Source organism: Falco biarmicus, chromosome 3 (assembly GCF_023638135.1).
Source record: "Falco biarmicus isolate bFalBia1 chromosome 3, bFalBia1.pri, whole genome shotgun sequence".
Taxonomy (NCBI): Eukaryota; Metazoa; Chordata; class Aves; order Falconiformes; family Falconidae; genus Falco; species Falco biarmicus.
Window position 1 is genome coordinate 83,745,381 of NC_079290.1, and position 17,624 is coordinate 83,763,004.

Genomic DNA, 17,624 nt, shown 5'->3' on the forward strand with positions numbered 1-17,624 from the left:
GGATGTTCGTCCTAATTCAGACCCTATTCTTCCAGCCCACATCACGTCTGGGGAGTTCAAAACAAGAGATGCTCCCTGCAACACAAAATGTTTATTGACTGTGATTGATTGGATGAGCAAGTGAATACTGAAACCAGGCTTTAACCAGGAATGAAGAGCTCTAAACACCCTCTGATGTAAATCCAGTGTTAGGATCTCATTTTCACTTTTATAAAGACAATTAAGACAGTTTTAGAAAGAACAGAGCTCCAGTGTTTATTGAACTTTATGAATTGATCATGCTTCATCCTTGATGCTTCCTGAAAGCAATAAAAAGCCAGTTATGCATTATTTGATTATCACTGTAAGGCATAAATGTCTTCAGTGAATTAATAGAAAATGCAGATAAATATTTTGTTTCCTGAAAGGCCAATACAATTTGTATCGTACTACTTAGCTCTATCAACATTAAGGAAATCAAGTAAGTAAATAACGCAAATCAGTTATGAAACACATAAAAATAACATTCATCATCCTTTCAGGTGACAATAACAACAGCATAAAGAGCACAAAGAAGAAAATTAGTATTTGGTCTCATCTATCAACACTGAATTCTGTCTACATTTTAAAGCATCTGTCCTAATCAGAGTCAGCTTCAGCAGGGGTCCTCTTACTCTGCTTTTAGAAGACTGAGGTCAAGAAGAAGGGCTGAATATAGCAAAATATCCACCTGATCAGATACGATACCTTCAATTGTCTTGCGGAGATGCCCTCATCTGGACAGAGCCTTCAACAGGGCTTCTGCTCCACAGGGTACTGAGTCCTTTCCAATCATATTCCAGCATGAAGGAATGCCTTGTGGCATTTTCGTCTCCTGAAAGCTTTGGATTTTAATGAAGTTTGACCCCGCATTATTGGATGTGCCCAAGGAATTTTTGATTTCCAGCAAAGTAAGCCGAAAACAAAGCTGAGCAGCTCTGTGGCTCTGGCAGCTGAGAACTGACTGAAACAATATCTTATTAAAATAATCTTTGAAGTCCTTACCTATAAGCACACAGCCACCGGTGTATTGGGGGAAACAGGTCCCCTTCTGGTGAGGTTTCATGCTGGGATGGGCACAGATGCTCTGCTGTTTTACAGGTGTTGGGTACTGTCTGTGCTGCACAGCAACCACTTGACAATTCTTGACATAAATTTAGCAAGATCTTACACATATGAGGAACAGGCACACGTTGAGAGCTAAGCTAATTTTCCTTCTCTGAGCTTGCCAGGCCTGAGAAATGTTGGACAGGAGCTGCTTCTGTCCAGGGCATCCCTCCAGTGGGGGAAAAAAACATATCCCCCTGACATATCTGCTGTTAACCAGGTTAACATGCAGTCCCTGTTAGTCCCCTCAGGCTGATGGGGCTGTGGGTGCATCCATGCTCTGTAATGCCTGTCCGCTTGGCCTTGGATGCAGGTCATGCCCTCCCTTCTTTGCTTATCACATGTTGTTCATGCCTCAATCCACAACTGTGTAATTTGTTATAGTTTATCCCTCACATATCTGGATGAATATTTTTGCTTGTGCTGACTGCTGACACCACACGAATGTGCAAGGCTAAGCAAAACCTCAGCTAAGACATATAAATATTAAGATGGCCGAAGAGATAGGTAACAAAGCTGCTGTTACAATAGTTTCTAGGATGATTTTTGCAAATACTGCTAAAATGGGTTCAAGAACAGACAAATCCAGACAAGGCCTGACGCTTAATACATTCTGTTATTGTTATAAAGCTGAAAACTTATCATTGATACAAACGCGTAATTTCAGTTGTTGTGGTTGTTGTTGTTGTTGTTGTTGTTGTTGTTCTTCTTCTTCTTCTTCTTCTTCTTCTTCCTAGTCAGCCTTGCTGACCTTGGCCTGTCTCTGTCCGGGTGTCTGAGCTCAGTGAAGCCTTGGTTCCCCCACAGCTCTCTTTAGGACTTTTGCTTCTGCCAGGGCCACCCACTTGCACGATGGGACATGTTTCTGTCCTGCCACCACCCAGATGTGGCCACTCACTGGGACCGCACCAGAGGACAAACTGATACAAAGCCCTTGTCAGTCCCGTCTCCTCCAGGGCAGAAAGAGTGGCTGGTGCCCCCCATCCTGAGCAAAGGCACCAAAACCATGCAGAGACCTGCACGTCCAGCTGAGCAGGTGGCTGTACAGAGCTGTGCAAAGACCTGACAGACTCAGTGCACCTCTGCCTCTCCTGTAGGCATGCTGCCTTTCATCCCTTTCTGTGATTCGGGGAGCTGTCTTTCCAAAGAGCACTTTAAATGCTCTCAGGACCTTTGCCTTGCAAGTCTCTTCCATTATGTCAAACTGGTTTGACTTCATTGAGCCTCAGTTAACTTCAGTTCCTGGTGGCAGTATTTCTTACTTTGCGTATTGACCCAGGTACATAGCTGGCCAAGTCTGCAAAGGACTTGGTTGCCAGTAACAGGAGCAGTGGGTACAAAAAAGGGAGGTTGCTAATGAAACACTAGCTTCAGCACCCTTCAGATGCATGTGAAAAAAATTAAGCTGAAAACGTTTGCATTCAATAAGCTAAATTTCTCTCATTGCCTCAAAATATTTTACTGAAAGGGAGAAAAATGAGAACCTAACAAGGAGATGAACACAGCATCTAACTGTGCCCCACTGTGCTCTGCCGGCTGCTCCAGCCAGCCCTGCCAGCTGTGTCTGTTACTCCACCTTGCCACAAAACTGATACATTGCTTAATTCCTACAGAGTCCTTTTGCATAGAGGACGGTCCTAGAACAGCTTCTTCACTTCACAGTTGATGCCAGAAGTCACAAGCAAAAAAAAAGACGTGATCAGTGTTTTCCTGGTTTTGGACTATAACTTCGGCACCACGGGACTGGCTGCTGTTTTATCTTACAGCAATTCCTCACCCCTGGCACCTAACTGGCCTGGCCATCCATGCACCTACAGCTACAAACCCTTCTCTGCTTTATAGCCTGCTCTTTTTCAGCAGAAAAACCCCCCAGGCACAGTGAAATGACAAGTGCCAGCAGTCCCTGTTACAGGCCAGCCCGTTGGTCACTCCACATATTTTTTTCTCCTCTCCACCAGATCTTCATGGAGTATTTCTCTCTTTTTTAGCTCCTTTTCATCTCTGGAATAATTTTGCAGATAAGATTGCTCACTTTTAGGCATCAGCCACTAGATCTGTCCAAATGGCACAGAAGAGCAAGGAGTACCTGGTACATTGTAGTTAGTAGTGTCTGAATTACCCGGTGCTTCCAGTGAATTTTTCTATGCTGAAATTGAGCCAGTGTTCCTGCTGTACAAAAAATTCCTCCTCTATTACCTTTTAGCCAAAACCACCTAAGGAAACTACACTGCAGCCAGCACACAAGAAAACGAGAGCTAAGACATCATTAAACAGTTTTAGATGTTGCTAGTTCCAGGCAGCAACCTATTTCAAATGGTGGGCTGGGGGGGTCACATCCCCTTTTTGCTCTGCCAGCCCTCCCTGTGTGGGGAGGATGGAGGTCTTGGAGGAAGGATCAGGAGTTTGGTTGTGGCAAGACACACACCTGCTGTTATGCTCTCCAAATATATCTGTCTGCTGAGATTCCATGAAAACAGTCGGCCCCACTGTGGGGTGCCGTGACAGATGGCCTCGTGAGAGCTGGTGAGTAAGTGCCATCAGCAAGGCACAGAGTAAATACCTGGAAGTAAAAGAGTCCCAGTCTTTCTGCAATAATTCATGATTTCTGGACATGGTATTGGAAACACAATAAAAGAGTATACAGTTAATTTCCCACTTTTTACCTCCCTTAGCAGGTCAGGCTTACCTGTGACTGACATTGTTCTGGTTTATAAAACTGCTTTTATTTTTAAAAACAAAGTTAATACAGCAGACAAACATCACACTTAAAATGTGGCGTGGCAGAGACAAGATGAACGACAGCCATTATTTGTCAAGAAAGAAGCTCCAAAATCTTCCTGTCTTTTTAAGAACAGTTTAATCTTAATTTAGCTGATTTGCAGTGTCATTAATTAACTACATATGATATACACAGCTACCCTGATAGATCTGGAATTTCACAGTCTGTTAGAGTACATAATTTACATTTACATCACAGTGTTGTTAAACAAAATCATTATCCTAACACATATGCATCAAATTTTAGGAAGTCAAAACAACTTCTCTCCAACTGCATTTTTCAATTATATATATTAACATAACTTTTTTTTTTTACTTAGTCAAAATATATTCCACAGATAGTTACAGCAAAATGTCATTGCCCTAAACCCTAATTATCGAAGGTAAAAAAAAAACAGTGGAAAAAGCCCAAACCACAGACCTGAGCTGTGGGAAGCGTAGTTTTCACTTTCCCCTGTGTTAACAACTGTGGCTTTACATTCCCTTCTTACTAAGTTAAAAGACATTATAGATGCCTGTATGCTGGCAGGGAGCCGTCCTCCTTGGTGGGGACTGTGCAGCCAGCTGTGGGCAGTGCCCCCCCACCCAGGGGTCTGCGCCCCCTGCTCAGGCACCTCTTCGCCCAGACCTGAGCCTGGCTCAGTGGTGCGAGCTGCTGCCCGTGCTTTAATGCATCAGCAAACCAGGCATATTTAACGTTTCCATTTTTTTTATTATTATTATTATTTTAAAACGAGAAAAACACAAATTTTGTTTTGGACACACAATTTTCAGTTTCCACTAACTGAGATTTCTTTTGTCTCCATCACAGATAACCTGTGACTGCAAGAGCAGAATGAGTGGCTGACATGCAAGTGGTGGCTCTGCACCTGGGTTTTGATAATTGGAGTGGACCATAACAACTGCTTTACATTATTAAAAAGGAATCAGAGGGGAAAAAAACCCAACCAAACAGGAAGCCTCTTACTGAATGTAAAGCAGAAAACTGACGTGGAAGGCCCCTGGCTGAGCTGCAGCAGGGACGTCAGGCAGCGGTGCCCAGTTGGTGCTGAGCTCCCCGAACCTGCAGCACCTGCAGCGCTCCCCCCGCCAGCGCTCGCACCTCAGCTTCAGCACTTGTACCCCACCAGGGACAAAGACACCTCCACCTGCATGTGCCCACTCTTGCTGTCCCTCAGCCCCCAGCCCATGGTGGCCCCCCAGGCTGCCCCACACGCTGGCACAGTTTGCCTTGCTTGTCCCCACAGCTGAGGGCACCCCGAAGCCGGTGGGTCTTTTCTGAGCAGCTTTTGCACTGTTCACTCTCGGCTGAGTGCTGGTGTGTATGTGTAACAGGAGGCTGTTACTTCAAAAGGACCAGATGCTTTTTTTGTTTTCTTTCCTGTGATGGTGAGCCTGTCGTGGTAGCCAGGTTATAAGAAGTGGTGTTTGTCCCATTTTGTAATGTGGCTGTAATTTTGCGTATTTCGATTTGCTTAATGCTGCTACATTAATAGTGGCTACATGCCACTACATGAGCGGCTGCCTTGTTCACATCCAAGACTTTAGGCAGAAACAACATAAAACATTGTTCAAATACTACATATAATGCAAATTCTCCTCCCCTCCTGCCACCCCTACAAAAAGCAAACCCCAGGGTAGCTTAGAGGAAAAGGTTGTGTTTGATTTTGGGGTTTTTTTTGAGGGAAAGGGCGCAAGTGTTTTTTTAAAGGGACATATATTTGCTATGGGAGATATTAGGCTTAATACAGTAGATGCTTTATTTTTTTTTTTTTCTCCTTTTCTGTCAGTTGATGTCAAACAGAGGTAACAACGGATTGTCTGTGTACACAGTAGCCCCAATCCTCTGCCATACATTTTCTCCTCAGTCTTGATGTGCTATTGTTTTGACATTTTTAGTCATCAACATTTACTGGCTATGTAACATTCATGTAGAATAAGTACATTATGTAAAAAGCAACCCCATAGACACTGGTCTATGTATAAATGAGAAGGTTGATGTGAATTAATTTTAATTAAATTTGCAAAAGAAAAAAAAAGTAAATGAGCAAACCACTGCTATTTTGCTTTCCTAGATTTAGTGGCAAGCTTCAGATTCTGCCTGTCTGGAAAGGCAAGGAATTTCAGTGTCTGAAACTACTCATCTGGCTACTGAAATTAACTGCAAGAATCAGCCACTGCAAGTACTTCCTACCTATGTCTGTACTGGGTCTGGCTGAGCCCCACAGCAGCCCCCATAGCACTGTGCTGGTATGGGTAGGGAGAAGGGTGTTGGTAACACACCAGCGCTTTGGCTGCTGCTGAGCAGCGCTGGCACAGCACCAAGGCTGTTGTGGTCAGAGTCTGACTCAGCCTCACACAGGGCACCAATTGTTGCAGAACAAACAAACTAGTCAGCTGCAACAAGGCTTTGCCATTGATCAGACTCTACTGTCCTTGCTGTTTCTCCTTCCTCCCGATGCCAGACCACACTGCCGCTCCTCAGGGCTATTTAACCACTTAGCAGGAACGAGCTACAGCTGCACATCATCCATGTCAATCAACCCACTGCTGTCGAGGCAAGGCCACAGCTGCATGTTATCAGTGCTGATCAACCCACGGCCTTCACTCCTCTACACAAGGCTGTGTCCATTCTCCCCCCACCTCAGTAGGCTGGGGGTGGGTGAGATCTTGGGAGGGGACAGAGCCAGGACAGCTGACCCAAAGTGACCAAAGGGATATTCCATACTGTAGGATGTCTGCTCAGATACAAAAGCTAAGAGAAAGGAGGGGTGGGGGGGACCATTCATTATTTTCATTTGTCTTCCAGAGCAACCACTATGCAATACTGAAGCCCTGCTTCCCAGGAAGTGGCCAAACATCGCCTGCTGATGGGAAGTAGAGAATAACATCTTCTGCTTTCCTTCGCTTCCACACAAGCAACTTTTGCTGTTGCTTCGTTCAACTGCCTTTATCTTGACCCGCAAGGGTTTTTTTTCTATCTTATTTTCTCCCCTCCTCCACCCCATCATGCTGAAGAGGGGAGTGATCAAGCGGCTTGGTGGGCACCTGGCATTCAGCCAAAGTCAACCCACTACAATGTCACTCTCCTAAAGCAGTAAAAATAAAATTTCAGAGAGCCAAAGGCTATATAGTATATTTTCACAGACAGATACTAGCAAATAACTTCCTTTTTTTCCCCACCTTTTAGCTATCAGGTTGCAGCCTTTGGCGTGGTAGCAAGAGTGGCCTCGGTGTGCCCATCCTGTGAGGAGGCGGCACCAGTTCTTCACCTGTTCTCGGTTTAGGCTTGACCTATAACTTGGTGAAGCTGATGGAAGTCTTTCCAGGGACTTCTGTGGGCTTTAAAACCAGGTGTAAGCTAAAGGTTTATACTTTGCAAGAGTTTAGCATATGCTTTCTTCTGGAAAAGCAGTACCAATGCCTACAGAGGAAGAAAACTGCTTTTACAATTGTATTAAAAATACCAAAGTGAGTTCTATTGGGAAATAGGTTTAAGAATAATGCATTGGCATGGTGTGTGGCTGGAGCACTGCGCCTGGCTAGCACCAGGACACGTGCATGTGCCTTGCCGGGCTTGCCGAGGATTGTGGTGTGCTGATCTTTTGAATGATGTGGCCCAGTCAAGATGGTGTAAAACCCAGGGTGGGTGTTGGGGAAAAAGAACTTGAAGTGCTTGTGTTAGATGGAGCTGTTTGGCTTGGCCATCAGAAGACTGGAGCAAGAATTAGGAGCAAGTGCTGCAAGAATTAGGAGCAAGAATTAGGATCAAGATGTGATTGATAGTCACTGCTTTTCTCACTTGTTTTTTAGCATAGCCTGGAAGGTGGAGATGCCCCCCTCTCTACAGCTATCAGCCACAGGCTTCAGTCCCCGTGCCTGGGAATGAAAGTCAGATCTCCAACTTTCAGCCTAAATGTCTACAACTGGCTTTAGGCCACTATTTATAAACTGGGTGGTCCCCTGGAGAAGAGCAGGACTGCATATTTCTTCAGCAGATGACGGTGCACATCTGGCCACCAGGGAATATGTTGGGCTTCAAGTTGCAAGTGGCTGGAGCTGCTTCTCAGCAAGCCCAGCCCAGGCCCCGGCAGCGTGCAGTGTGAGTGGCTGCTCACACACACCTGCACGGGGTATTGCCCAGCTGACAGCAAAGGGTCTTTGCCAGCCTCTGTAAATGAGGGTCTGTAAATGAGTCCTCGATGGGGCTGTCCCTGCCCGTACCATACCCACGTACCTGCTGGGGAGAACACACTCTGCTGTTGATAGTGGTGGGGCAAGGGGGGAGGTTAGCAAAATGTTGCCTCTGCTTTAGCTGCCTAATTAATGTCTTTTCGACCTAAAATCTTAGACCTAGTCTTAAAAGTCTTTGATCAAGAGCCTTATTCCTCTCCTCTCTCCTTCAGAGCAGTAAGCAGTTACTGTCCTCATGCCCAGCATCTGCTGGCTGAATCTGCAAGTGCTCAACGGTGACCTGTCATTTCCCCCTGCTGCTCCCCCCCCACACCTCTAGCATCGTGCTTTGTGTACATCATGTTGCTGCCATTAAATATCCAGCACGTTAGCTCATTATTAATATTTGATGACCTTAGCGCTTAAAATCTCTCATTGGGTCCATTCCACTGCTAGTAATTATGGGTGTGTATCTGTCTTCACTCATAGGCTCCAAGTTTCTCTATTTTTAGGGCCCTTGTTTGTTGTTCCCCCCTCCCCTTTGGACTGCTGTCTCCATCCTCCCACTCTCACCACTCCCTGTGATACATACAAGCACTAACACTAAACTCAGAGCTCTTTCTGCCAGCTGGGAGGAGAGGATGAGTAACGGGAACGGAGGAGTTGAGAAAGCCTCCCTTGCAGCGCACTGGCTTGCGCAGCCTTGTGCTGTGCCAAGGTATAAAAAAAGTAAGTCAGCATTTCTGATTCGACTTGCAAGTCTCCCCGGCAAGATGCTCCTGCAGGCTAACGCAGCCCAGCCCCAGGAAACAATCACTCCCGAGCCCTTACGTGCACTGCGCATCGGGGCTCCCAGCAACACACCAGTAAATTAATGGCTCGCTCTTTGTTTCTTGGCCGTGGTCTACGTAACATTGGGGCCAAGACTGTGGTTTTTTACAGCAGTTTCCTATCCAGTGGCACCAGCCTTGAGCTTTTTAGTTTATTGTACAGGTGTAGATAAACTATCTCTCTGCAAGCCGCGGCAGCAGAGCTCTTGCAGCCATCATTAGGGGTGAACCGGGTGGTCTCAAAAATACGTTCCCCCTTTGCTTGCTGTTGCAGAGCAGGTTGCACTGCTAAACCTGGTGGAGCGGGAGGGGGGAGTGAATGACTCGAGAGCTGAAAATTTGCTATCTAATATTTAAAATCAAGGGTTTGTTTGCTGTGAGAAGCTAGGCATCAATCTATGGAGTCAGCTTCTGAGTTTAAACATATTGCACTATGACCAGCGATTCTCCACAATACAGTAGGATTTATTAATAGAAAATATGTCAATATGAGTTTGTCTTTGTACATGTCGGCAACATGTACAGTGAAACACATTTTTTTCTCAATCTATATTGTTATAGTTCTTTTGTGTTATCTGACATAACCATTTATATTTTGGGCTTAAATATGTTATTTGTCAAAATGTACTTTCAGTGTTAATACACCTTTAAAATCATAGTTTATCTTTTAAATATTGAATTAATATTATTTTTTTTTCAAATCAATATTGCTCATGTTAGTGCAAATTTGTTAATCTTGAGATAGGTTAACCATTCCTTCCAGACCATAAACAGCATTTAATAAAACAGTGAAATTTATATAGCTCTACACAGCTGAACAAGATTCTAATACGAAGCTTGTTAAAAAAAATCCGACATTTTACAGTACATCAATTGCATTTTATACATTTTTTCGAACAGTTTTGTTTCTTCTCTATTTCTGTGTGTGATCTAGTACAAGAATGGAGGGAACAGCAATAGGTAACGATACTTTCCTCAATATTAAAAAGAATGCATCATGTATATCTTGCTCAGTATGGCAGCAGTGTTGGATTCCCAAGCCTGGAAAAGAAGCCAGGTAATTCAACACCTTCCCAAAACTCAGTACAGCAAAAGTGAACGTTATCAGTCGGAGCACTTGCCACTACAGAAGAACGGAAACAAAACACAAAGTATAGACAAAAGGTATTTTATGCCACTTCATCGATCCAGAATCTCTCAGTTGCGCAATGGTCAACATTTGACTCCAAGTAATTCCTAAGAGGAGCTGAAAGGGGGCAACGTGGGCATTTCAGTAGTTTGAAGAATGGAAATAAATCCAAATTACAATAACCTCCTGTCCTAAGAACTTCAAACACAATGACGGATCCCCTCGGCCTGTTGGCAATCCTGCGCTTGGAGAACTGCACCAGCCTGGTGGTTATCAGGCAGTCAGGAAGAACTTCAAGTTGAGAGTGACATTCTTCATTAAAAAAAAGTTTTTATACTGAAAATGTGCTTTGTTCAAAAGAGCACTGCAAATGTCACTTATCTTATTAAAATCAATGTAATAAATAAAATATAAACAACCTGTGTCCAAAACTATGAATAATATTTTTATCTACCTCACTATACATCTGGCCCACTGTGCCCCTCCCACCCACCCTTTCTTAAATTTTTTAAAAATTTTTTTGCATGCGATTTTTTTCCCCGTTTACTACAAAGAGCAGATAAGGTTACATATCGTACACTGGGAAAAGCTGCCAAAAAGATTAGACTATAGTCCTAGATTACCAATAAACCAATTCTACATCACAATACCTGCCTGCATGAACTACTTGGGCTGTGTCCTATAGAGCAGGTGATGACTTGCGAGAGACTTCTCCCTCTGCGAACAGCCAAAAGTGTGCCAGGTGATGTCAAGACTATTACAATGACTAATCACAGAAATGTTTGCAACCTAAACCAAATTCCTTAATTGTAATTTAAGCAATTTACAACTACTCCATTTGTGGTGGGTCTTATGCTGTGAAAACCATATGCTGAACTGTTGCCTGAATCAAAGAAATGAAGAAATAGCAGATTCTTTTTTTGACTTCCAGAATCCCAAGAGCTAAGATGAATATGCCAGCTCTTCTGGCCTCCTAGCCTAACGTCCTTTTCTTTTCTTTTTTTTTTTTTAATTAAAAATAAATTATCTGTCCCTTACATTTTTTTTTTTTTTTAGGTTTTACTTTAAATGCACAGAAATGGTCAGTATCATTCATATTTGAGGAATGTGTCCTGGGTTTTCTTTTTGGTATGGGTTAAAATAAATGATTGTCCTAATGGTTCAGGAGTTGGACCCTTCTGTAGCCTGAAGAGTTTGGAGACTCCAGACTTAAGTCTGTTGGGTCTTTGTTTTCCATTCCCTCAGGGAGATGGCAAGATCAGACTCTGCCTTCCTTGAGCAGCTGCTGGTTGGTGGCTGGAGAGTAATGGAATTTCCTCAAGAGAAGATCAAGAGATGCTATTTTCAAGGAAATGGCACCTAAGGGTGAAGGAGTCAATGAAAAATCCAATAACCCCTTCCTTTGTGAGTATGTGGCCTAACAATTTTGAATTGCTATCAATGGTTAAAAAAGTGAGTAAGAGAAAGCACATACTGGAGTTTCCACTGTTGAAAAAAAAACTTAAAATGAAACAAAAATTGAAGCCTTAACAAAGAAAACATTGGATGAAAAGAAGTCTTACGCCACACAAACACACACACTCAAACACACGCACACAGAATACTATGCATACATGGACACACACAAGTAAGAATGTGTATTTGTATGGTAGGTTCTTGGAAATAGACATTCTTAGCAAATATGGATGACAGATCAATTGTAATTTATTTTCTTTTAACACTGTATCATCATAAAGAAAACTGGTATAAATGAAAAAAATCTATTTCAAATATCTACATCTAAAATTTTAGGCAGTGAAAAAGCACTTTGTTGACAAGGAGTGTGGAATGATGAATGTTAATTGTCAGAAACTGCTGAATGCCTTTTTTTTTTTTAGTTGCCACAAACAAATTCACATATCAGAACAAACAATACTGCTAAATATTCCTTTTTGTGGTATTTTTTTGGGTTTTTTTTTTTGTTAAAACGCACCGGGGAAAAGAAAACAAAAAACTGGAAATTCATACATCTTTCAAAATTTGAAATTGAAGCAATATTTAGAACCATAGATGAAGAAACACTGTGGCATTGGTGTAATATACACAATGCACTTTTTTTTTTTTATCTGTAATGTACATCAAATACTTTACAACAATGCATTAACAAAAGGCAAGAAACATCTTGCTGTACAGAGGAAACCCCAAATGCAACTTGAAGCCTAGATTCACAATGAATGAGGATATTAAACAAACTGTGAGACGCTGTTCCCCATAAAGTATGTACGTTGCTCAGTTACTTGTGCTTAACTCTTAACCCACATCCACTCATATTCTCCCTCCTTCCTTCAGCCACATTCAATATACAGCACTGAACTTTAGACTCTACAGGCCAACAGTAAAGTTGCCCCACACTGTAAAATATATATATGTATATATATATATATTTCTTTCTAATTACTCCCAGGTTTAGCTTTCATATCTTTCAGCCTTCTAAAAAAAAATCTCTTTAATTTTTTCCACACTGGTTATCTGGGCCTTCCTATGGAACAGGCTTTAACAAACTAAATTTGCAGGAAAAAAAATGTCTTGTGGTATGCATGCACATGCACAGTTCCTGGAGCTTTTGTATCTGCCCAAGTCTCAAACCCAGGAGTCGGGAGAGGCTGGATAGTGGCTTGTTTCATAGTTAAGTTCACTATAGGGACGAGCAGCTGAATAGAAGTCGACGTAGTTGCCAGTTGACTTTAGTCCCAGGTGCATGTTGTATTCACTTGCAGGTGGACGATGATGCACTTGGTCCTCAAAGAAGGACTCATCATAGTTTCTTGTTGAATTCTGAAATGGCTGATATGGTTCATAATCTTTTCTGCTGGGCTCCTGTGGAACTGGCTGTGTTGAAACCTGAAAGACAGTAATAACCACAGCTTGTTAGATACCGTTCGTTGTGGGCAAGAGGATGGAAGAAGGAGTAAATCTGACTTGTATTTATGTTGCTGGAAATATAATGTTGTGCATTACCTTAACATATGCTCAAGATATTGCTCGGTGGTGAATTAATTCTGCAGCTTTGCCTTGTCATTCCATTTCTTTAAATTTATTTATTCAATATTATTATTAAATATATTTATTATTTAATATTACTGCTGCTAAAGATGCTGGTTTACTTCAAAAGTAGGTCAAGCAGTGTAGTTTACAGTTCCTTTCATTAACTATAATCTGTGTATAACTTTCTGACTATTTTGCAGATATATAATGCAAACATTGGTGGCCAAAACTCGGCCTTGAAGAATTTGAACGGAAGCGATACACACTCCAAGGACACTAAATATTTTGCAGCTGCCTTTGACACAAGTGAGATTTAGGGTGACACCACATCCTTAAGAATCATTTATAGTCTTCAAGGCCCTGACATGAAAAATTTTCAAGCTAAGTGCCCTGAAATGTGTCCTTCTGGTACTGTTAAGCAGAATCATCTTCTTAACCACCTCCTCGACACTTCATGCTGGCAATCTTGTGTTGTGGCTACATTCCAGCAAGCTGCCTTGAAGCTGAAATACTTATGATATACAGAAAAAAAATCTCGGTGGTCCCCGAGTTTAATGTTGCCACAAAGTCTTTTTTCAGGCAGCCCAAGCGAGTCTCTGTTTTTATAGTTGGGACTTAATTAAAATCTGAAATTTATAAACAAGTGCTAAGTATCTTAGTGGAACACTGCCTTTCACTTCATGCCACCTCAGTAAGTTTGGGCAGACTTTGTGACTGCAAAATGATACAGCCTTTCAGTGGTCAAATGGTCATCACTGGGAATCCTGATGGTCAGACACCAGTGTCAGAAAACTTTGCAGATCCTGCTGACTCTACCAGAGCTAGTACGGCTCCTTTAAGAAGAGGACAGTTGCACTGCTATGGCCCAAACTCTGGTATTCTTTCAAAGCATGTCCGTACTAAGACTCTATGCATAGAGTGAAAAAGGCTGTCTATGCCTACCTACTGCCTTTAAAAATCCCACAAATGATGTTGCAAGACTGTGCCCAATATTAGAACTGCACAAGGGAGCATAACTACTCTAGTTTTTATTCCTAGTGCTGCTACCAACGTGTACAGGACATTCAGCCCCTCATTTCCTTCCACATATTCAAACACAAGTGTTTAATTTTGGACACAGGAGAAAAATTTTATATGAAATGACCTATTCATATGCCCAAAAGGTGGAGATGGTAATTTTTTTAGTAGAAAATACGAGAATGAAGTACCATTTCTGGGTTCTTTTTAGCTAAAACGAGTCTTTCTGATATGTCAATCACAAACCTGGCATTTAATTGAGAAAGCAAGTGGGAAAAGGTGGAAAATTGGTTTTGTTTTGCTCCCCTCCCCATTTGTTTTCTTTTTGCTCAAACTCTCAGCCACAAAATCAAATTAGTTGATTCATGACTGCAGTTAGAGTGCACCTGCTCTTACACCACCTCATACCCTTATCTTCTTTAAATACTGTATTAATTAAAAAAAGCTTAATCTCTCTAAATGCAATAAAAGCAGAAACACCTTCATGCACTGAACTGGCTCACACAAAGAAAGAATATGGTGCACCACAGGAAATACTGGATACTTAAAAAAACAATAAAGAGAAATGTTGGCACAGAATATCAGAAACTCTTTTCACCTTAAGTCTGTGGATTAAAACTGAAATATCAGTCTCTTAAGATTGAAATTCCAGGTAATCTAGTGAAAATTTTCAGAGAAAAAATATTTTTTATCAATTTTATTAAACATTCATTTACCTGTCTGATACTAGTGGTACTTCTCAAAGCTCTCTTTAAATGTTTTTGGCCTCATTTCTCTAGTTGAAAAAAGCTGCCACTTTGGCGTATTACATAGGGAAGTTTAAATATTAAGGAGTTGTGGTAATTAAGGATAAAGTAGCATTACACATAATGATGAAACAAAAGTCTATGGCTGCAGAAAAACGTCCGTTTCCTGGGAGCCGAGGAAATACCTTGGCAGTACCAGCCATATGAATGCCATACACGTCAGTAATGCAACCGCCCTTTTTCTGAGTGCATTAGCTTGGCACACAAGCTGCCAGTTCCATTTTTGTAATGCTCACCTTATCCAGGTGCACTTACTGCTTCTGGCTTTCAGAAACAGGACATTTTACAAATCCCAAAGCTCCAGACTGAATGGCTTGGATGTACATGCATGGGAAGTGGCCTTGCCAGTGAAATGCTAGCTTTTGTCTTGCCCATGCCCCAGTGCATACTTTAAAAACCAAACAAAAAGTCTTGTTGCAGTCATGCTAAATGGCAAATCAGAGAGCTTTAGCTACACGTAAGTACGGAGTGCACATCCCTGCAAGAGATACAGGAGGTTCTTTCTCCAGGCCTGTTCCAATCTTGAGTTTTTGCTAGGATGCTTTAGCACGTGAGCCATGTGGTATCAGCAGTAGCGCTGAATTTTATGATGGCTATACTCAAGTAATGAGATGTGCCTGCCCTGCACCAAATTCACTGACATGGGATATCATGAGATACCAGAGCCAGCAGAATTGAACATTAGCTTGGCTTTTGTAGCCTGTGCCACACGTATCTAGAATTTCAAAGGCATTAGGTCTCAAGCCCCTCTTGATTTCAGTGTGAGTTAGCGGCTTAAAAACCTTGGATAATTATTGCTCATATGCTGTCATAACCTGTTGGACATTTTTGAAACTTGGGCTGAAATTATCCATTAGCATAAAGATTATAGCTTGTTTGAAGCCAGTACTAGCATTTGTGCAAGCGGGTGACTCAGTTCCTCTGATGTAGATTTATCAATCGGTACTTTGCTTTATTTCCATATAAGATGTTACAGTGGTCTTTTGCCACCTGAAACAGCAACATTTTAGCCTCTGTACTTACCTGGTTATGTTTGATTTCTTCAGCAGGTGCACCATACGAATTCCTGTACAAAGTTGAGATTCCAGTGTTCTGAGCTGGAGAGAGATAAAAAGGAAGGAAAAAGCAGATTTACCAAACACACCTCTTTGGCCTCAAAGTGAATTAAGTCATTAAATATATTATACAACATCTCTTTCCCACACAGAAAAATCCTTAAAAGCATCTGCAGACTTCTGTTTTCTCTTCCTCCCGCTAAACAGTCACAATCTTTGCTTTGCTGTACATGCATGTACATGGTATACACTTACTAATTGTAACAGACACTGTGTCATGTTTATACCGATCTTGTGCACTTCACGTATAAATCAACAAAGTAATTTCATATACAGCTAGCATTCAGTAATGTATTTCAGGTTATATATGTGATTTATGTCACACATACACTAAACAGGTAACAGTTGAGATTAAGAAACATTTCAGTCTTTTCACTTCAGTTGTATATGTGGCTTATTTATACTACAGTGCTTTTGCTATATCGTGAATTATTCATGGGAAAAGTGATTAAATGCAACTGAAAAATGAGTTATGCAGAAAATTAATATGTAGTTATACCGAAGAGGTCTGGCCAAGATGGTCTCAAATCCATGAACTGCTGTTACATTCCTCTTGGATGTCCTGCTACTAATATGCATGGACAAAACTGAGCTATGAGTTCAAAACCAGAAGTAATTCCAAAGACAAGGATAACATCACACAGTTTCGCAAAAATTTATTTCCCACCCTCCCCCAGAAAACCACATAAAAAGCTAGGATTCTCCCTACAAAGCTGACTTCACTGATCACTTTGATCTGACTATCTAGCTAAGCTTAGTTTGTTGGTAGAACTCAAAAGACTCATATTTCAGAGAATATGAGGGTAGTATTTTGTGTGGCTGCTGCACACTGTTCTTACTGGGTATGCATTATTAACTTTCCAGGCGTTATAACCAATGAATTGATGCTGTCATGAGGACTCTCATTATAAAAGCATGTGCCTGAAAATAAAATTAGAGTAGCTGTTAATCACAGACAGCAGTGGAATTGAAACATGTTGCTAATGTGACTTCTCTCAGGTCTCTGTGTAATGGTATAAAACCTGGAGGCACCAAGAGTTGCTTTTAAATACCTTCACAACTCAGAACCTTTGAGGGTGAGGACTGACCATCACAGCTGAAACCCAACATGGGATCCATGTTAGTCACCTCACTAAGAAGAACCACAGTTACTTTAGAAGTAACCACTTTTTCTTCCTTTGGCAACCTGCTAGCATGGACCCCAGCATGTACAACTGCCTCTGTCTTTCCCCCTGCCAGCACACCCTCTCTGGAGAAAGGAATGGTATCGTCTTCAGTCGAAGTTGACTGTAATATGCCACTTCTGATTCATATCTGTCATGGGTTCCATGGTTAGGGTATAGTTTTTGTCAGTTTGGTGCACTGCTCCTTGTTGCTGATTTACAGATCTCCAGTGGGTTCTTGAAACAGGATAAAGACAGGACCTTTATAGTGGGGTGATGAGCCCTAACCGCTGGAAGACTTTTCACTTCATAACCATTAGCGCATAAGGGTGAAAAAAACTCTTGTTTTTTTTGAAAAGCTGGATGCAGTTACATTATGCAGTGCATAATCCTGTGTAGGAAATGGGGAAGAGCTCTGGAGGCCTCCAAGGAGTACAGCAGGATCCTTTTCTTGAAGGTGGGAA

The 17,624-nt window shown here is 41.9% G+C and overlaps 1 protein-coding gene across 7 annotated transcripts in view; it reads right to left on the reverse strand.

The window, feature by feature from the left end:
• Positions 1–11,717: 11,717 nt before the first annotated feature.
• Positions 11,718–17,624, reverse strand: part of CTNND2 (catenin delta 2) — a 681,093-nt gene continuing 675,186 nt past the window's right edge. For all 7 annotated transcript variants that reach the window (XM_056332605.1, XM_056332606.1, XM_056332603.1 and 4 more), the window contains 2 exons: positions 15,906–15,979; positions 11,718–12,915 (listed from right to left, as the gene is read on the reverse strand). In XM_056332605.1, coding sequence (XP_056188580.1) covers positions 12,655–12,915; positions 15,906–15,979 — 335 coding nt within the window. In that variant the 3' untranslated portion in view covers positions 11,718–12,654. The remainder of the gene's footprint in view (positions 12,916–15,905; positions 15,980–17,624) is intronic.